This window comes from Podarcis bocagei (genome assembly GCF_964188305.1).
Source record: "Podarcis bocagei genome assembly, chromosome: 1".
Taxonomy (NCBI): domain Eukaryota; kingdom Metazoa; phylum Chordata; class Lepidosauria; order Squamata; family Lacertidae; genus Podarcis; species Podarcis bocagei.
The window spans coordinates 80892464-80914089 of NC_138125.1; the positions used below are offsets into that span (position 1 = coordinate 80892464).

Sequence of the window (21626 nt, forward strand, 5' to 3'; positions counted from 1 at the left end):
TTGGGTGAGCAACACAGCCAAGCAACATAGTTGGAGCCTCCCTGGCCGGCAGGGAGGGAGGGAGAGGAGCTGCTTCCTTTGAAATTTGAGGGACATCATTTAAGGGACATCCATCAATAAGGGACAGCAGCGGGACATGGCGCTGGAATAAGGGACTGTCCCTTCAAATAAGGGACACTTGACAGCTATGCCACTGTCCCTCAGACCTTGTGGGGGGCCGGACTATATTTTTTTTTGGGGGGGAATGAACGAATTCCTATGCCCCACAAATAACCCAGAGATGCATTTTAAATAAAAGCACACATTCTACTCATGTAAAAACATGCTGATTCCTAGACCGGGTGTAGAAGGCAGTTGGGCCGGATCTGGCCCCCAGGCCTTAGTTTGCCTACCCATGTTGTAAGCTTTCTGTCCCACTAACACTGTTTACAACAAAACTCTTATTGTAACTGGACCCCTTTGAATCCTCACTCATTACTTGCACACTAGCCCTTATCTGTGACATTATTGTCCTTGTTTACTCATTTTTTCAGGGAAGCAGTATAATATTGTTGACAAACTGTTGCAGTCTAGTATTTGTGCTGTTCATTTCCCAGATGATTAGAGCTTTGTAGGAGTTTTAATTTCTTTTAGTCTATTTTATTGCAGTTTTCATTCTCTGTATGTTTTAAATCACAGTTGTAAAATTTTGGAAATGATTTTATTGTTTTGTCTTTTTTTTGTAAACCGCTTTGAGGTTTTGTTCTTCAATCAAGCGGTATGTACATTTTATAAAATAAAATAAGTAAAAATGTTACCATGCGAAAACTCTGCTAATAGGATAAAATGTGATTCATTTTATACCAGTGAGAGTGATGGTCTTCCTTTCCTGTGTGCTATTCTAGGTAATCTCTACTGCTGGTCAGTGCTATATCAGAGCCGCTGTGTCCTCTTGCGCTGTCCTCAGCTGAGTGCATGTCAGAACGCCAGCACACAGGATGTTAAAGAACTAATGGGAGGTAATTTGGATTCAATGGGACTGCTCATGATTAAAAAACCTGCTGCTGCAGCAGCTATTGCTGTTACTAAAGGCAACATTCTCTTACCTCACCATCCAGATGTTTACAGTGTTTAATGGGGGCTCTATCAGATTTCCACAAGTTTCATTTGAGAGGTAAAGATTCTTTGGATGTGATTATAGGCTATTTTGCGAGACTGATTATTTATATTAAAAACATATGCCCCACCTTTCTAGGCAGAATATTCAAGGTGTCTTAAGACAAAGCAGTCTAATGTAACAATATTAAGTATAATATTAAAAAACTGGCAACAATTAAAAGCTGCAGAATCAGAAGGACAAAAAAAGCCAGGCAGAGAATTAACTAAAGAAAAAAAAACCCTTCCAAAAGAATACAGTTTTCAGCATAACAGTGGGCAATGAGGAAAATACTCTGAGGGAAGTATTCCATAATCTGGATTCCAAGATAGAAAAGGCTCCCCACCCTAGGAATGCCATGCTCTTTCAATCTTCCCATCTGTGGAAGCATTTCAGTCTGCCAAGTGTAATGATTCCTCCCTCTCCTCCCCCTGCACATTGTTTTTCTTTTTTTTGGGGGGGTGTGTCTCCCAATCCATTTTCAGTGTGCAGGGGAGAGGTCCTTGTTCAAGGCTTCCACTAGCAGGGCTGGTTAGGTGAATCCCTTCCAGGGTCTAACCAAGAAGAGTTTGAAGAAGAGTTTGGATCTGATATCCCGCTTTATCACTACCCGAAGGAGTCTTAAAGCGGCTAACATTCTCCTTTCCCTTCCTCCCCCACAACAAACACTCTGTGAGGTGAGTGGGGCTGAGAGACTTCACAGAAGTGTGACTAGCCCAAGGTGGAAGTGCAGTTGCATGTGGAGGAGCGGAGACGCAAACCCATTTCACCAGATTACGAGTCCACTGCTCTTAACCACTACACTACACTGCCTCTCCAACTCATGACCAACTCATGAATCCTAGAGAAAGTTAGCTCAGTTAACTATGAATCTGATTATTTCCTGGGGAGTGGCAGAGGGTGGGATCAAGACATCATGGTCTGCACCAGCAAAGGCCTGTGGGTGACTGAAGGGTCCGTCTGCCTTCTGATGCTTGGGAGGCCAGCAGGAATTGAGGATTATGAAGCAATCCTCCTGTGAGAGGGGAGGGAAGTGGGAGCTGGCACTGTCAGTACTTTGTCCAACCAGGTCCCACCAAAACCCTGTCTGACAATCCTGCCTGACACTAAGGCTCGGATATGAATTTGTGCGGTTTTGAAACAATTTGATTTAGATTGTCCCCCTTTTAAAAGTGCCTCTACCATTGCTTTTCTGGGTGCTCTTTCTGTTTATCCTTGCACCCTTGTTTCCCTGAGGAAAGGAGGTAATATTGGCATTTGTTTCCTGTTGGTTTTCAAGCCAGAAACTGGAGGCTCTGTGTGTAATTGGAGTGGTTTTAGCATCCGTAGCTAACACTGGATTTTGCAACAGCAGAGTCTTCTGCTCTAATTGCAAGTGACACCATAACAAAACGAAGCATGTTAGGAACTGGAGAATCAGTCTTGTAAAGGGTGTGAGAAAGTTCTGCTGTACATGCGTTTTTGAAAGGACAGCTTTTCATGCTTGTTTCTGGCCTTTAAATACTTCTCAGGAACTTAGCTGCCATGTTAAGTTGAACAGGTTCTTGCAGCCAAGAGTGAATAGTTGTGACAAGAAATATGTTTCTTTATTTTCTTTCTGATATTTAGCCGAGTTTGAATTTTGATCCAGAAAGGACTTCTAAGATGTGTTTTGTCCTTGAGTAACAGAAGGATAAACAACTGGTGCCCCAGGAGCTCAATCACTTCCTTGGAGACATTCAGCTGTACACCTCCGCCAACTTTCTCTTGTGGCACAGGCGAAGGCTAAGTAATTTCTAAAAAGTCTTCTTCCCTTGTGTGAAAGACAAGGCTCTCTTTTTTTATATATGTACATCTTGTGTGCCTCAGCCACTCCCTCAAGCAGACAAGACCTGAGGTGTATCAGGTGGGTCTCCAACAAAGTCTTTGTTACTGTCCCCTCTGAAGGTTAAAGATGCCTTGGCTTGTATGGGAGTCAGTCAGTGGAACCAGTCCTTCAGCCTTTGTTCAGTCTTTGCAATATGGCAGCTGCTTTAAAAATGTTTTGTTCTAAAAGATCTATGCAACCAATTATTTAAAGCAATATCTGCTCGCTTACTGCAAGTTGTATTTAGGGTGCGTATTATATGTATCAATCTATGCAATTCTATAGATGGAAATCAATGATGTATCACAGCTGGTAGATTCTATAGCTCTCCTTCACTGTAAATGGAGGTGGCACCACAAAAGTACAACTCCTGGGACTCTCTTTATCAACTGCCATTTGATCTACTCTTTATCTGCAGCCCATTCCTGATTGTGTCTCTGGTCTTTTGTTTTGTTTTGTTTTTGGCCAGAATTTGTGATCCGTAAAAGGAGAGATCATGAAGGAGCCCTTCAAACAAACAACACAGGAAAGTCTGCTGGAGAGCAGGAGCCGCTGAATAAAACAAGACTTGCTGAGACAGAAACAAAAGTGCCTCCTTTGCCAAAAGCTCCAGAGAGGAAGGTAGCAGAAGGTACTGCAGTCAGCACAACTACCACTGCCACTTCCACGATCGCTGCCATCGCCCAAGGTAGAGCAATAGCCATAACCACAGCTAATAACAACGTAACCACAACTCATGGTAACACAACTCGTGGCATCCCAAATGTGACTTCTGGTCCCAGCACTCCCCCTCAGAAACCATCGTTGCCTCCCACACTTTTCCATTTAACTGAAAGTGCTATTACTGTTAACAGTACATCAAGTTCAAAAGGGGCACAGACCAGTAAGTTAACTTTGGGAGCTGCTAACACAACAGAAACTCCTCCCAGGACTATTCCTACTACTTTTGCCACAGCAGCAAACAATCCAGTGCTTCCCACAACCCACAAAACAGGTATGGCAACCGGCACTCTTGTACCAGTGAACTCTAGCAGTGTTGGAAGCAGCTCAAGAAGCCCAGTAAACTCATATTCAAATGCAGCCACCCAAAATACACCATCATCAGCCACCCAGAGTTCACTAGCTTCAACCACCCAGAATCCACCAGCTTCAGCCACCCAGAATCTACCAACTTCAACAGCCACTGGCATATCTCAAACAACCAAGAGACCAACCACAGTAACAACAAAGTCAGCTGAACTCACAACAGCTGTAAAGACAACTCCAGATAGGGTAACGCCTCGTGTGACTTCAAAGGGTGCTGAAACCACCACCGCTGCAGAGCAACCTGTGAGTGCTACGAGTCAACCAGTGCTTGTCACAACTTATACAAATCCCTTGTCAGTGTTTGCAACGAAAAGTCCAGTGGCACCGCCCAAATCAGTAACCATAAACCAAGGCCAAGATCAGCAGGACACAGGTAGTGAGGGTAGCTATCGTCCAGTAGATGTTAGTTTGCTCTTAGCAGTGCTTCTGTTTGGAGTCCTGTTTTTTGTAACAATTGTAGTATTGTTTGTGATACAGGCCTATGAGAGCTACAGGAAGAAAGACTACACCCAAGTGGACTACCTAATCAATGGGATGTATGCAGACTCAGAGATGTGAAAGCAATAGCAATCCAAAGCGAGGCATTCAATATATACATCTACTTGTTGTGGGAGGTCGAAAGCCATGGGTGGCTTGTCTTTCAGTTCCCTGTTCTGTCTATAAGACCAACTGAAAGTGCTTCCAAATAACCTTTGGTGCAATGTAGGAGAAATGCCATGTATTCTACTTCTAAAAGTATTTTTTTTAACCATCAGGTTGCCATTGACATATTATTTCTCAGTTTTTGCTTCTGTTGTGCCAGTTTTGTTTTGCCATTGCAAAGAGGGGCTAATGCTGCAAGCAGCCCTCCTCTGAGGACTGTGGTGCTTCCTAGGCTCCTGTTCCTCAAGTTCTGTTAATACCCTGCCTATCCCTGCATAACAAAAAGCAGAAAGGGGCTGTCTCTGCCTGCAAGGCACTGTGTGGACTGCTGCCAGTCCAGATGGATTGCAGAGGACTGGCAGCATTGGTGCAGGTGTCAGAACCCTGAAGAGTGACAGGTGCACCCCCCCCTTGGCCTAGGTGGTGACCCTTCCATACGGTACGTTTCCTTTTTTCTGCTTCCAGCTACAGCACTGAACCAGCTGCGGGAGATGCTGCTGGCTTGAGATGCAACCTTAGGAGCCATGCTTGTTGGCAGGTTATGAGTGCTGGACGGAAAGCTCTTTAGAACCGTGAGGCATTCCTAAGGCTCCCTGTCAGGGGCAATGTTGGCAGAACAGGCATCTTATTTCAGTGAGCTCCCTGCTTCTTTAAAATGTGTGTACTAAGCCATGTTCATGCTGTGCTGTTTCCTAATCATGACTGTTCTTCGCTGGGGTGCTTCTGCATCTTTATATGATTTTATTTTTGTACCCACTCAATAAACGAGGCCCTGGAGGGCATGTAAAGGTTTGCTTACTGTGTCCCCCCCCTCCTTCTGCCACTCCCCATTCCTCATATAAGGCCTTCTGATAACCTGAATGTGCAAGCAAACTGAGTTTCTAAGATCCAGTCATTCCGGTTGCCTAGATCAAGACACTCATACACTTTCTTCTCAGCTGTGTGATTCCCCCACCCTGCCTCATTCCCTGTGTATCTCGCTCTTGTGAACTGTTCCCAGTGCATTTAGGGCACAGGCCAGGTATATAAGCAGTCTTTGATTTCAGGGCTGCTGAGCCTTCATGGCTCCCAATCTGAATCATGACGCCCAATGATTAATGCAAAAGGTTCCAGTTTTGTGGATGGTTTAAGGCTTCATCAGACCAGCATGCATCATACAAAAGTCACGCGGAATATGCTTAATGGAAACAACCTTTAGCTACAAGAAGTCCAAGCCCCCTCACACTGTGTTAAATAAAGGTCTAATTGAGCATTCAGAGTTTGGGGTCTGATCTTCTTGGGTCCTGGGTGAAAAGGCAGTAGTTCAGCTAGTAAAGCAATTTACCTGAAAGACTTTACCGTGTGCCCATCTAACAGAGAGCCCCACAATCACATAGAGATATTCCCATTTTCATAGAACAGAGACTGGATTATCTACCAACCTTGATTTTTTTTGGATGAGGTTGACTGCTGCTTGGGCAGGATAGGAAGTCCTCCTGAGATCTTTGCCCGCTCAGATTTGACTATTTAAATTAACCCCCCCCAATCTTTTACAAGTGTGTTAATGTTTTAATAATGCCTTCACTATACACTTGCTTCTTCCAGCAGCTCTTCAACATGTAACTTGTTGGTTCAAACAAATGTTTTATAAATGGCAAGGTTATAGCTTAGTGGTAGATCATCTGCTTTTTTCATGCAGAAGGTTCCAGGCTCAATCCCTGGCATCTCCAGGTAGGGCTGGGAATGTCCCTGGAGAGCTGCTGCCAGTCAGTGTTGGCAACACTGAATTAGATGGAGCCAATGGTGCGACTTGGTGTAAGATAGCATCCTATGAGATCATCTATGGATATGACAGAATTTGCAGTGCGTGGGGGGGGGGGGAGTTTTGATACCTCTGGCCAAGGAAGAATCAGATGAATATAGCCGATTACAAAAGGCTAGCCAAATTCTGTAACCGGCAAGTTAGTTTATGAAGAAGTGGGCAGAAGGGTGGGGGGCTTCTTAGAAGCTTTGGAATGAAAGAGACTGAATGAGCTAACCTCACCATTCCTAATTCACTTAAATTATATTTTCTCATCATATACGTTTTCTGAAATTGTTCCATATTAGTGGCAGTATGTAGACCCCAAAGTTATACGGTATGACCTTATACTTTATGACCTTGTTAAAGGATAACCATCAAGAAAGAACCTGTAACTTGGGCCCCCATCTGTGCTGTACCTTTAAAGCTGTGTCAAACCACTTTGGTAGTTAAGGGTGCCGAGAGTTGTTAGGAGACCTCATTGCAATGCTAGAACTCCTAGGGTTGTTAACGATTGGTCATTCTTCTCAGAGAGCTCTGGGGTCTCCTAACAACACAAAGCACTCTTAACTACAATTCCCAGGGCTCTTTGAGGGAAGCCATGGCTGTTTGAAATGGTATGATACAGCTTTACAGTGGTACCTCGGGTTAAGTACTTAATTTGTTCCAGAGGTCCGTTCTTAACCTGAAGCTGTTCTTAACCTGAAGCACCACTTTAGCTAATGGGGCCCCTGCTGCCGTCACGCCGCCGGAGCACGATTTCTGTTCTCATCCTGAAGCAAAGTTCTTAACCCGAGGTACTATTTCTGGATTAGCGGAGTCTGTAACCTGAAGCGTATGTAACCTGAAATGTATGTAACCCGAGGTACCACTGTATATATGTGTCTTATTGATGGAGCCTTGCTCTTACTTCTAGACTGAAGTAAGGGGGTCCTAATGGAATACACGTTCTGAATTCCTCTGCAAAGCAGAATGTGGAGACCAAGTGGGAGCCAAACCACTTCACACTTCCTTTCTCAAAGTGGAGCCACTACAGTCAAGCTAACCCACCACTGCCATTCCTTCTTTAATTGTATTGCAGGTGTCCACTTGTGCCTTGTGGGGAAGGGAGCTGTTTTTTTTCATTTTTAATTATTGCAATTCCCAGTGATTTCTCGAGTTAATTTGTATTTTTAGTTGTATAGACAGGGATAAGCCAATAGGGTGCACTGCTGTGCTGCTCATGAAACATATGGATTCCCTTGCCTGACAGATTCTTGAAAGCAGGCGATGTCTCCAGAACTTGAGCTTCCTGCATTCCTTGTCTGCTGTTTCTCTTTATTTTCTTGGCTGAGGACTCTTCATGTGTGTTTGTAACTATAACTCTAATTATTACTACGTTTGAATGTGAGACGTTCCACTATTGCATTGAAATGACCCAACATCCTGCTGACCTCAATTAAAAATAAATGAAACTATTTCGTTAGGAATGTACAGATTTTTTAAAAAAAAATTTAAAAAACAAAAATTTGTGTACATAGTTTGTTCAGTGTCTAATGCACTAGGTCTGTCATGCTGGGGTAGGCAGCAAGTAAGATAAATGAGGAATCACTATGCCTGAAGCCTCCAGGCTGCTGGATTTGTCACCTTTTCCCAAGCCCTCCCAGCAACATATTATGTCAGCATTTTTTTAGCACTGTCAGTGTGATTGACATTTGGCATCAAAGTGCAAGATGCCGGGTCTTTGCCCCTAGGAGCTTACAATCTAAAATCTAATGCAGGAGATGGAACACAGGAAGGGAAAGAAGTTGAGGCGGCGAGTACACAAGGAAAGAGAATGCAGTTCTTTCATTTCCATGTGCCTTTTATTTTTTATAGGCCACCCAACAGCAAAATGTTTTCCAGGTGGCATAAAACAGATAAACATTGGCAGGCAGTTTTACTGTAGTCAAGGGCCAGAAACTAAGAGTGAAAACTTAACTTAGCCCTGTTGAGTGCCTAGTGCTAAAAAGATGGCAACATGGGCATCAGGCAAGCCTGTCTAGGGAGGACATTTCATAACAGAGAGTTGGACCATCAGTCCAATCTAGCTGTGCACTGCCCACACTGACTGGCAGCTCCTCCCCAGGATTTCAGACAGGAGTCTCTCCTAGTCCGATCTCGAGATGCTGCAGATTGAACCTTGGACATTTTGCATGCAAAGCGGATGTTGCTCTGCCACTAAACTACAGTCTCTCCCCCCCCCCCCTTGCAGGCTACCACCAAAACAGCTTCTTCAGTAGCAGCTGCTCCTCACCTGGCACCCAGAGAAGGTTCTCCCACAGCATAGGCCTTAAAATGAACTCTGCACTATAATCAGTTGTACTCCCTGCCGGTCTTCCCCTATTTATGTTCTAGCCATTGCCTTAAGCTTTCTAGTATTCCAGAACTCCAGGCCAAGATCTTGTCCTGAACAGCATCTTTGAGCCCTGTGCCAGTCACCTGGGATATTTCTCCATTCCAGGGATCAGTCAGAGTTTTGACAGGACATCTAACAATGCCAAACTGGAAAATCTTCAAGGGCCATGAGCACTCTCTGGGAATCCATCAGCCTCTGTGCCCATCCTGACTGGTCTAATTCTTGAGAGGTCAGAAGTCCCTGGAAGCCTAGATAGAACTAGGTAGCAATCTGCCTAGGTCAAAGGAGCAGTAGTGATTCTGCCACCCACCTATCACTATTGTCCTATCCAGCATAGAACACTAAGTCGAGTGTATAACTTGCCAAATGTGCAGGGCCAGATGTAACTTGGGAGAGACCAATGTTATCATGGAAGTCATGAGAACCTAGCCTATGGCCTGACAAGGGAGTCTAAGCTGTTGTAGCCCTTGTGCATCCCTCAGGTGTGCTGGAGGACGTCGTCCATTGCCTGTGTTGAAGTAAGATTCAACTACCAGTATAGACAACTTCTGCAAATGGAATTGGGGTGGATGTCTTTTGCCTTAGGTAGCAAAATAACATGGGCCAGCCCTCAGATCAGGTTGGGGTTTGTAGTTTTTATTTTATTAGGGAAGGACCATAGTTCAGTGGAAGAGCATCTGCATGCATACAGAAAGTCCCCAAGTCCAGTCCCTGGTATGTCCAACTAGGGCTGAGAGAGAATCCTGCCTGAATCCCTGGAGAGTCCCTGTCAGTCAGTGTAGACAATATTAAGCAATATGGATCAGTGTTCTGACTCAGTGTAAGACAGCTTTCTGTATTCCTATTCAGGGCTCTTCTACAACGTCTCCCCCCCCAAATAATTCAAATTCTGAGGGGTTGACATGGTGACAGAGCACAGCAACTTCATCTTGCCCCCTCCCCCCCCCAACCTGGAGCCTATCTTGCTGCTGTCCAGAGCAGCCAGCAGAAGGTTAACAGCCACCTGCCTCATCCAACCATACAGGCCTGGCTGGCAGTTCCCACTTACTAGCCCAACACTTTAAGGCTCAGTGGAGTATTGGCACAGCAGGAAACCCTTGGGTGAGAGAAGCTCCTCCTCTGATTCATCCTGCCCTTCTGCGTGTGTGAGACAATAACTTTCATGGCTAATGGCTCTGAAATCCAGCCATAAAACTACCAGAAGCAAGCAATGAGTGAGAGACCTGGATGTAAAATTTCATTCCCTACTCGAAATTCACTTTCAGACGTGTTTCTCGGACAGAGATGTGGTTACCAAAATAGCTCGCAAAAGTTAGAACCCAATTATAGTCATCCATTAGTGATGAATAACAACTTAATTGCAAAGGACAGTAATTAGTCTGTCTGTGCAGCTCAGTGTGCTTATTAATTTCAGAGAAACGATGACCACCAAGATTAGCGGCGGAAGCTGTATGAGAACCAAATTGCGGTAGAACAGGCCTAGTCACATGCAGGATCTTCTGCTCAGTTAAGGGCTTTTCTACAACTGGAGTTTTACTGTGGGTCAGTTTGGGGGGATACATGTGGATCAGGGAGGAAAGGAGGGGGACACCTGGTCTAGCCAGTCAGAACAACTGAATCAACCCTGGCCATCAATGGGATGAGAGATGTCACAACCAGATCACCCTCACATGCCTGTGGGGCAGTTGCCTTGACTAAGCTGACCTGCAATATAGGAAATACCTGGTAGGTGGTGGGCATATAAAACAGTGTTTGCTGCTTAAAAGAGAGGCATATGGTTCTAGGAAAATTTAGAAAGGTCTGCATCAAAATGTGTAGAAGTGGACATCCACCCATTGCTGTTCCCATCTGTCAGACTCTCCCTGTGCCCCTCCCATTTTATCTGCTCCCATCATCCATTTTGCTTGATGCTATTGAACAATCAAGTACCAGGTTTGCCCCCACTTTTTTGCAAAGCAGATTTCTGTAACTACAAAGTTCTTTGTAAATTCTGGACAACCATGCAGTTCTTTCTGATAGGGTTTTCGAAATGTAATAACCTATTTAAGGAAGAAGATTTTATTTTTTAAAGCCCCCCTCCCAACCCTGGTGCAAACTATCCCAAGTTTCAACCAAGTAGTTGTGGTTGTAATTCACATTAGCAAAGCCAGGGCATGGCCACTTTGGACATGACCTCATTCCTGCATTCACATTAAGAAGGAGACCCATTTCTAATTCAGTGGCCATTTCAAAAACATTTTGAGTTACAAAGGTGAATTGACATGGCACACATTTTCACTCCAGCAATCTGAAGAGACAACCTCTTACAGATTCACCATTTTGCTTCTGGGATGGGTGCAGCTGACGCAGCAAGTCATGTAGTCTTCTGTTATCCTTTTTCAATAGCAGCGTTCAGGCTTTGGACTGAAGTGTTGGCACTTGCACAACTTGTGGGTGTTATTCTTGCTCATAACATGTAACCTTTATATTGGGTGTGGATCCTCAGCCTTGGAGGTGCTGAATGTGGCTTCCAGGCCTCCCTGTCTGGCCCTTGAGCCTTTTCCCAGACCACATACCCTCTCTAGGTCACACACAGCTTCACTAGCTCTGCCTGCCTCCCTCCTTGAGTGCTTCTGCCTAGGTGGAATGTGTCCTTAGGCTGTGACAATGCCTATCCTTGCTGAAGGATGGAGGCATGGGTGTGGGGTGAAGCCTATTGTACAAAGGCAAGAGTCACATCCATTGACCCTCCCACTCTCACCTTTGGTCCCACCACTATGGCCACGTGACTCCTGGAATGTTGCCCACGAGGAAGTGCAGCCTTTCAGCTGAAAACATTCCCCATCCCTGAGACAGAATAACTTGGGTCAAGCCACAGGCTGAAGCAAGGTCTGAACCGGAGGCCTCCAGCTCTGTATTCTTCAGGGCCTGTTTTCAGGCTGAGACCCATAAGTATATTACATTTCCAGTTCTGCTTTGTTTTCAAGGTACATTTAATATGTGGGCCAAAATTGTTCCGGTCCTTTGCCCCAGGCTCAGAGCAGGCAGAGTGAGGAATCCCCAGGGAAAGCCAGGTGTCTGGGTGATGGAGAAGCAGATTTACTTCCTTCCTCTTCCCAGGACTTTTGAGTATTCAGAGCCCAGTGTGGGCAGCAGAAGAAAAAGACAAAGCAGGTCTGTACATTCTGTTCACAGAGCTGCTACTTCTGCTGCATATTAGGGCTGGGCCATGGGCAGCAGTCTTAGGTGAAGCCTAGGCTGAAGGGCAAGTCCAAATAAGGAGGCTAGAGCAAGCCAAAAGTAAGGACCAAAGGACAAAACAGGAGAAGAAACAAGCCAGGCCCACACCAGAGCTCAGGGAGACTTTGTTGTTTTGCTTAAGAGGAACAAGAATCCCTCTTATAGTCCTACCTGTCCAAGTGGATCCAGTGACCAGCCCAGGAGGGTATGATCAAGCCATGGTCTGTAGATGTTGGGCCTCTGCAGATGCTGCAATTCAGTAGCCCACTACAGGGCTTGGCAGCAAACAGAAACAAAACTTCTTAGTATAAGCTCCCAACAGCTCTGGACAACACACCGAATCATACCACTTCCATTGTGTCAAAACTCACACACTGCAAAAGGATGGAAAAAACAGATGTACAGGAGTGTATGTCAAGTGAAAGAAAACTGATGACTGGATTCCCTATAATTGGAATCGGGTCACTGTACTGCTGTATCCAAACTACCGTATTGGTTCAAATATAAGCTGCACCCGCAAATAAGCCGCAACTTTAAAATCGGGGGGGGGGGAGAAAATACAGTACCCGGGCTGCTTCCTGGGGGGGAGCCGCACCGCTTTGCCGGCAGCCTTCCCCCCATCCCCCTTCTTTCTGGTGGCTCAGGGAAGGTTTGGGAGCGGCAGGTGGGCTGTGTGTCGTTGCCCTGTGCTCCCAGGCTGCTTCCTGGGAGTGGGGAGCCGTGCTGCTTTGCCGGCCGCATAAGGTAGTGAATATAAGCTGCACTTAACTTTTCATGGTCAGAAATTGGCGGGGGAAAGTGTGGCTTATATTCAGGCCAATATGTATGTTACTTTGGAATGTTAAGGAAGAAATCCTTTTCCATCATGAAACAATGATATCAACATTTTAGGAAATACTAACAATATTGATTCATACTGCATCCACCCCACCCCAAAAAAGAACCCCCTCTGGCAGCTGGAGTTTCTGTTCATAGCCAAGCCTGGGATGATGTATGCAGTCTGATCCATTGGAAAGCACATGTGGATGAGCCAAGAGGGAAAGGAAGTGTGGTGACCACATGGAAGCCTTGATCCCGTGGGACACTGCATGTCTCTCGTGAGACATTAACCACAACACCCTCTTCGACTTGTGTGGGATCGGAGGGAGAGAAGGTCTCTTCAGATGTTTATCACAGAAGCAGAGCTGGGCCCTGTGGAGGCTTCTGGAGAATGTCAGGCTGCTGACGACAATGTCAGGCCCCTGCCTACCAAGGCGAGTGGACCAAATCTTGTGGCCTCTGAAAACAAACAAAAAGACTGCAGCGGAAGAGAGCGTCCTGCACTGGCAGGAGAATAGACTCAGTGAGCCAGTATCCGTTTGCTCACTTTCATGTCAATGAAAGCAGAGTGTGTCTAGATTAATCAGAATGCATTTAAAAAATAATAATCAGACACAAAAATAATATCTACCCTCCCACTGATGCAGTCTGCTATTAGGTGGTTCTCTGTCCTCAGGCTTTTAGGATTTGTCATATTTGATATCCTGATCCTCCATCTTGCCTGTTATTCCTTGCCCAACAAGAAGGAAGCAACCAGATGAGAATATGTTGTAATAACCACCCAGCCATATGTGTGTGGCATTAGCCCAGCCTGAAAAGTTCAATGTTTCAGTTGTGAGATCTACATAAATATAGGGGTCTGTGTTTATGCTCAAGCTAGTAAACACTGAGTCCTTCTCTATATAGGTGTGGACAAATTTGCCACAATGCAGGGAATTCAAACCAGTTTGCTAAAGCTGACAGTTTAGTCCAACTCCAAAGCATCTTTTTAAAATATGTGGGGCAGTACCACTTGCTGGCACTCTAAATCAGAAAAAAATGTTAAAATTTCTATTGTTATCACTACTATTGGTAAAAATCCAAAACTGATTTCTCCGTGTGTGTGTGTGTGTTTCACCATCATGTTAAAGACATTTAAAAAGCAATAAAAGTTTGGTGTGTAAAAACAACAAAGACTTGGGGCAGCTTAAATATTTAAACATTTATGGTGGCATAGACTGGGGGAGTGGAAGATCATTTTGCCAAATGCATGAAAGAGTCATCTAAGTGTGTGCATGTGTGTTTGTATCTTGAGTATCGAGGATAATATTTTGTAGCACAAAGTGAGTCCAAAAGGTCCCGAGAAATGCAAAGGTACAACAGTAGGTGTATCACAATACCATGCAGAGCACACATGAATACGGAATCCAAACAAACAAAAGCAAGATCCAGTCAAGCTACCGTAACTGTCACCTGTTACAGGACTAATGAGCAGCCAGGGGAGATTAACAGGGACACAGCAAGATCAACAGCGTAAACCAACCCTTCCCCAACCTGGTGCCCTCCAGATGTTTTGAGCTACAACTCCTGTCTGTCACAGCCAGCATAGTTCCACTTTTGAATGTTTTTTTGTTGGAGCATCATGAGTTTTCACATCTACAGCAAATGCTCCTAGAATGGTTTCTGAGACTTATCATTGTAATGTCCAGCTTCAGTTGTATTCATTGTCTTCTGTAGATACTGACCAATTTGACCCATGCTAATGATAAAAGGGCATTGCTTGTCGATGATGGAATGTATCACCTTAGAAGATGTGCAGGTAAGTGAAGGCTTAAAAGAATAGCTGGGGCTGGTTGGTCCCATCATAGGGTGGCTTGAGCAGGTGGGGTGACAGTATTAGCAGCAGGTTTTGTATCTCCATTAGGTGATCCATAGTAGTTGAGGTCAGGTGGCTCCTTGAAAGCAAGAGCAGGCTTACCACCCAAGGCCTGTGAAAGGGAAGAAGAATGATGGGTGGCATTAGGTGGAACCAGGCAGGCAGCCATAGTATGACTAGTAATCTGAGGTTATCATGGGGAAGACAGGTGACAATCTATGTCTTCAGATCAGTGGTACTGTTATGGGTACCTGCCTGGCTTCACAATGTGTCGGTCAGTCAGATTTATTTCATAAAAAATCTACTGGTCACCCCAAACGTATAAGAGATGCAGCTTGAGAGCCAGTGTGGTGTAGTGGTTAAGAGCGGTAGACTCCTAATCTGGGGAACCGGGTTCGCGTCTCCGCTCCTCCACATGCAGCTGCTGGGTGACCTTGGGCCAGTCACACTTCCTTGAAGTCTCTCAGCCCCACTCACCTCACAGAGTGTTTGTTGTGGGGGAGGAAGGGAAAGGAGAATGTTAGCCGCTTTGAGACTCCTTAAAGGGAGTGAAAGGCGGGATATCAAATCCAAACTCTTCTTCTTCTTCTTCTTAGCAGAAGCACTACCCAGTACATGGAACCTCATTTTGCGTGATAAATTTGTATATGTCATCAAACCCCTAAGATCTCTTTATGATATCTTGAACCCCTCAAGGACCGCTGAATACAGTTTCCAGGATTTTATGGGTAGGTTTTACTACAATCTGCTCAAATTATAAACTAAAAATGTCCTGGTCATCAATGATTTTGAATAGCTTAGAATTAAGTTCACATTGTCAACTGGCCAAATACTATTTACAGACTTCTGCACACACACACACACACACACACACACACACACACACACACACACACAATTTCCATGCAACCTTTGTCCAGAGCTAGCTTGCCACCCACCCACAGATCTTGGATGTAGGAGGCCTGCTGAACAGATTGAGTCTGCACATTTTATTCCTCAGAGACCCATGTTCTTGATAGATAAAACATGTATTATATCTGGGGGCAAGAAGCTATGGTAAAAAGGTTATTCCTAGTTCAGTGAAATAGTTTCAATTTCCATGTGCAGGAGTCATGAAATATACTGTTACCAAATGGCATATGTCTATCTCATCCCAGTTCATCAAGCAGCAGGAAGTTCCAAGGATGGCCTGCTTACACAGCTTACCCTGAAGCCCATCGCAAGACAGCTCCTAAATTTATAGCATACTTAATGTCTGCTTGTCTCACCCACTAGCTGAAGGCTAAAGAAAACTAAAGTATTTAAGTCCTTTTTGTTTAAGCCCCTGATCATTCATTCATTCATCAGGTTCCAGGGTATGCAAAAGCATAACGGTAGACCCATTCACAATAATCAAGACAGCCAAACTTGTAACGTTTTGTGTTGTTATTGTGTATTAATATTTACACTGACATGCATTAAGGGTTGCTATTGCTACTTTCCATGTATGAACACAGGCTAAGGGCCCATCTGGTCCAGCATCCTGTTGTGCCAGATGTGTGTGGGAGGTGAGGAGTTGAGTCAAATTTGCATACCTTGACTTCATTCTTTCCTTAAGAATGTGAAGGCTTTAAATATATGGAGTGGGCTGCTCTGTGTGCTGGTCTTTCTTAGGTTTGTGAACACCTTTTCTGTAAGGCTTTTTACTCATAGGAATTGTGTTGTATGTGAATTTTTCCTTTTGTCTGCTTCTATGATCGTTTTTATTTTGAATGTGTGTGTGTGTGTATTGTCTTCCGTATTTAATATCAGTTAGATATTGATAGCCACCAGCCATTTCTTCCTTTCAACAAAGTGTGTGTGTTTGATGATGCAGTTTTTGTGACATCTTTGGGGCCAAAGTAAGAATTTTTACAAAAAAAGATTATCTGAAAGGAGCTACGACCAGTGAGTCATAATTATTTGGCCTTCGTATGTACCTGGTGCTTCAACTGATGTATACAAAAACTCGTTGGGTGCCCTCCACAATGCCTACCACCTCACCCTCCCGAAAAGTGGTACCTCCTGTCCTAGAGCTCTTAGAAGCTTTTGATACCATTGATGACTGTGTGTGTGTGTGTGTGTGTGTGTGTGTGTGTGTGTGTGTCCAGACTGCCTGTCTGAATTGGAACTGGAAACAGCGGAGCAGCTAGGGCATGACAAGGATAACCCTCTCCCCATTTGTTCTCACTATGCTATGCATTTCCTGAAAAGAGAGATACCCCTAAATGCCGGGCTCACCCAACACATAATCCTCCAGAGAAGAGGTACTAGCTGAGATGGCACGGGGTGGCAATGATGCACTGTGGAAACTTATTTACACTATTTATAAGCCACCTTCAGCACAAGTTCCCTCAAGTCAGCATGCAGTGACCATTTTAAAATGAGATAAAGTCACACAATAAATTATTAACAACAAAAAAGCCTACCAATTATTTCTTCATATTGTTTCGGCATCCAACTGGAATGGCCATTAAGAGCCGCACAGTGGAGGGCTGGATTGACTAGTGACGTCTCTGCATCCATCTGTTTATATGTTCATGTGCAACCAAAGCTATAAGGTACAGGTCTGTGCTTTAAAGAGTCGTGGCCAAGCACCTTTTATTTTTTTATTTTTCCCTGGCACTTTCCCCATGAAAACCTGCCTTTTACTGCTGAATCAGAACAAACAGCAATTTGGGTTTTCTGCAGATTGTCGTTTGCTCTGATTCAGCAGTACATAGATGGTATTTGCAGGGAAAGCACCAGGGCAAAAGAAAAGCGATTGGACATCAAGCTGTAAAGCATTGGCCTGTGCCTAGAAACACAGCGCAGAAGGAAGTCTGGATGAGCCCTAAATCTCCACCCGTTTCAGATTTGTATTCTGATCCACTACCCTTTGCTCTTTGTGAACAGTAATCCAATCAGATGTGTATTCATGTATTGCATCTAGTGTCCCGATTCTGGTATGTCTTATGTATGTTTTATGATTATGAATTTATTGAACGATGGCTCCTTGTTTGAATAATTTGAGACATACAAATTGCAACTTACCGTAAATGTGCCTGTGATCCAGCAGGTGTGACATGTTACCATTTCCCTTAAAGCTTTTTGCTGACATCAACTACTGCTGCTTCTATAACCACCAAAACAATTTCATACTAACATGTTATTTGCCTTATTTGTGTGTGAGGTTTAAATATAGAAGATGGCTGGCTATTATTAAGCTTGACACTGCCAGTGTGGTGTAGTGGTTAAGAGCGGTAGTCTCGTAATCTGGGGAACCGGGTTCGCGTCTCCGCTCCTCCACATGCAGCTGCTGGGTGACCTTGGGCCAGTCACACTTCTTTGAAGTCTCTCAGCCCCACTCACCTCACAGAGTGTTTGTTGTGGGGGAGGAAGGGAAAGGAGAATGTTAGCCGCTTTGAGACTCCTTAAAGGGAGTGAAAGGCGGGATATCAAATCCAAACTCTTCTTCTTCTTCTAAACAACCCCCCCCCCAAAAAAAAACTGATGAAAATTGTCAACATATTGATTTTATTTATTGATATATATCTTGCCCTTCAATTAACAAAATACATTATTTTTTGTACTTCACAGTACAAATGTCTACATCAAAATAAGTTAGTTTAAAGTTAAACCTCACCTGAGCTTGGTTAGAAATATTTTGAAGCTAGTACCTGTCAGTTCTAGATCCAGTGGAAACTTTGTAGAAGAGAACGGTCTCCATCTAAGCAATATTTACGTGCTCTGCACCAGTTTCACAGACACCACAGACCTAAACTGTGGTTAACTGCCCTTGGACTTCGTTTGAGGAATTTTTATTTGGGTCAGCATGTCCAAGTTGTTTTCTAGCTGAGGAATTGTGGGTAACGCCTCAAAAAACAGTTTCCTCTTCTGAAATCTGCCCTAGTTGACAAATGTTTCTTTCTTTCCAGATAATGTAGGGAAAGTGTGTGTTACTATTTTGAGAGAGGATGAATGACATCTGTTACTCACACCCCCAGCCACAGCCACAGCTGTTGCTCTTTATTAGCTTCACTAATGGATTCTTTTATCTGTATAAGCTTCTAGTGTTGTCATGCTTGTCTTCCACCCATCCTACTTGTTCTGCGCAACCTGTCTGGATACGCTGAATGAAGGTATGCAGATTCAGGAGCAGTTGTGCTTTCGTCCCTAGCTCCAGAGCCACAAATGTGTCACCATGGTCTCTTCCACTTTGCCTCTCTGGCCAGAGCACAGGGAAAGGAAGCGATTCTCATCTGTGAGCCAGAGAGAGAGCTTGATGGCAGGAAACCAGGTGGAGGAAGTCACATTACTCTCCAGCAACAATCCCAGCCGCAGCTGCGACTGAATCATGCATGGTGCAGTAAAGAGGTTATGGCATGCCCATTAACCTTTAGGGAGGGAGGGAGGGAGGAAGGAAGGAAGGAAGGAAGGAAGGAAGGAAGGAAGGAAGGAAGGAAGGAAGGAAGGAGAACTTTGCCTTCCTTCTTCTCTGTTCTTAACCTGCCTCTTTGCAAAGAATGGTTCAGTGTGAAAGTTTGCAAGCATGTGGATCGTTCAGCAAAACATCCTGAAGCACACCTTAAATTAAAAGCTATCAAATTTCTCATGCATTATCCTTTGTGGACTAGAGACCATGCATCTGATGAGGTTCACAAAAGATTTTAAAACAGCCCTGCTGGATCAGGCCAATGGCCTATGTAGTCCAGCATTCTGTTTTCACAGTGGCCACCAGATGCCTGTGAAAAGCCTGCAAGCTGGAGCTGAACCACAACATCACTGTCTGCTCCTGCAGTTTCCAGCAACTGGTGTTCAGATGCATACTGCCTCCAACCACGAAGGCAGGGTATGACCACTGTGGCTTGCAGCCACTGATAGCCTTCTCCTCCAGGGGCTTATGCCATAATACTTGTGTTAGTATTTAAGGTGTTACAGAACTCAGACTATTGTAGTGAAAGCAAGAGACATGGCTACCCTCTAGAAATCAATCATCCAGGAGGAACATGACCACTGTTGTTGTTGTTTAGTCGTTTAGTCGTGTCCGACTCTTTGTGACCCCATGGACCAGAGCACGCCAAGCACTCCTGTCTTCCACTGCCTCCCGCAGTTTGGTCAAATTCATGTTCATATTTCAAGAACACTGTCCAACCATCTTGTCCTCTGTCGTCCCCTTCTCCTTGTGCCCTCCATCTTTCCCAACATCAGGGTCTTTTCCAGGGAGTCTTCTCTTCTCATGAGGTGGCCAAAGTACTGGAGTCTCAGCTTCAGGATCTGTCCTTCCAGTGAGCACTCAGGGCTGATTTCCTCCAGAAAGGATAGGTTTGATCTTCTTGCAGTCCATGGGACTCTCAAGAGTCTCCTCCAGCACCATAATTCAAAAAACATGACCATTAGGGAACCATATTTGAACTGCAGCTCCCTAGTACGGACAAGCATGATAGGTTGCATCCATGTAGCTTATGAAATGGCCTTATAAACAGTGCATTTAGCATTTCTGATCTGACTTAAAATATGCATGCACAAAGCAGGTAGAATACTAGCCATGATCACTTTGTTCTGCCCCTACTGTTAGAAACAGCAGGACTCTTCTAATGTGCTTTTCAATATATATATATATATATATATATATATATATATATATATATATGCAGGTTTTGGTGTTTTCGGGTATCTTCCCGTGTAAGAGTTGGGGTGTCTAGGCGACGTTTCGACGAGGTCTCACTCGTCATCTTCAGGCTGGTGCTTCAGGCTGGTTGGTATATATATACCAACAATCACATGTTTATGAAGACCTATGGTTTGTCATGCTGCTTCCTTCTAGGAGACTGGAGCTCTTCTTTATGGTACAGCACTACAAATGCAGAAAGCAAATAAGTTAGCGGTACCTTAACCCTCTAGGTGCTTCTCTTCACAGGAAAACAGTTGAACAGCATTTATATTGATGCGTGGCATCTTTACACATGATGCTCAAAGCAATACTTGCTTCAGTTTCTTGATAATTCTGATGTAAAATCTGTACTAACCAGAATGTTGCCTTACAATTCCTTATTCTTCCTCTCTTGTATTAACAACAACTAACCATTCAGATAAAAGGGGGGTGGAGAAAGAGACAGAGAGAGGGACTCAAAAACTGTTTAAGCTTCATACCTGAAAAGGGTCTCCAGGTTCTCCACAATATGTCAGTTTCTCATCAAAACCAAGCAGAATCCAAATAAAACTGCCAGGGGGCATTTGCTTAATGGGATGCAGCCATGATTGTCTCGTACACTGAGCAGACCTCTTGGAGTGGTTTGGAAGGATAACTAGCTGACACACCTTTGTTCGTCAGCTGGCAGGGCAACTTCATGCACAGAGGCAGCAGTTTTACTTGTTTGGTTTGCTGGGTATTGTAGCTGGCAGCCAGATGGTTAATGATTGTAGCCCTTTGGAGGTCAGGCTGCTGCCAACAAGCTGTTATTATTTTAACTTGTGGTGTTAACTTAAGTTGCTAGAGTGCTTAAGCTCCTGTGAAAGACACAGAAGCAAGAATAAAAGTTAAGACCATTACTAAAGAAAAAAACACCTATGTGACAGCTGCATGGTGCAAGATGGTAGCTATTACATAAAAAGAGGGCACAGGATCGAATCATTTGAATTAAAGTTCTGACCCATGTGAATCATTCCCGAAAGTATACAAATATTTCCACCAAGGATCTTTTCGCTCTAACAGTGTGGTTTTTTTCTGCAGTCAACTAGATGCCCAATTAGACTCATATGTGAAGAAATGGCGCTGTTATGCATCCATGTCATGCGCTGGCAGGACATTGGGGAGGAGGAAGAGGATCCCGGCAAGGAGGTGTAGCCGGGACTGGGGCACACTGGGTC

At 44.4% G+C, this 21626-nt stretch overlaps 1 protein-coding gene and 1 long non-coding RNA gene across 3 annotated transcripts in view; one reads left to right on the forward strand and one right to left on the reverse strand.

Annotated features, from left to right (window-relative positions):
- The window catches only part of LOC308588950 (uncharacterized protein C11orf24 homolog), a 30110-nt gene extending 24609 nt beyond the window's left edge, over window positions 1-5501 (forward strand). For both annotated transcript variants that reach the window (XM_081197692.1, XM_081197693.1), the window contains 2 exons: window positions 885-998; window positions 3451-5501. In XM_081197692.1, coding sequence (XP_081053818.1) covers window positions 885-998; window positions 3451-4625 — 1289 coding nt within the window. In that variant the 3' untranslated portion in view covers window positions 4626-5501. The remainder of the gene's footprint in view (window positions 1-884; window positions 999-3450) is intronic.
- A 7312-nt stretch (window positions 5502-12813) lies between these two features.
- LOC308588985 overlaps window positions 12814-21626 on the reverse strand; it is a 46722-nt gene continuing 37909 nt past the window's right edge. Inside the window, exons 2-3 of the long non-coding RNA XR_014008995.1 lie at window positions 20531-20613; window positions 12814-14871 (exon numbers count right to left, since the gene is read on the reverse strand). This is a non-coding gene — a long non-coding RNA (uncharacterized lncRNA). The remainder of the gene's footprint in view (window positions 14872-20530; window positions 20614-21626) is intronic.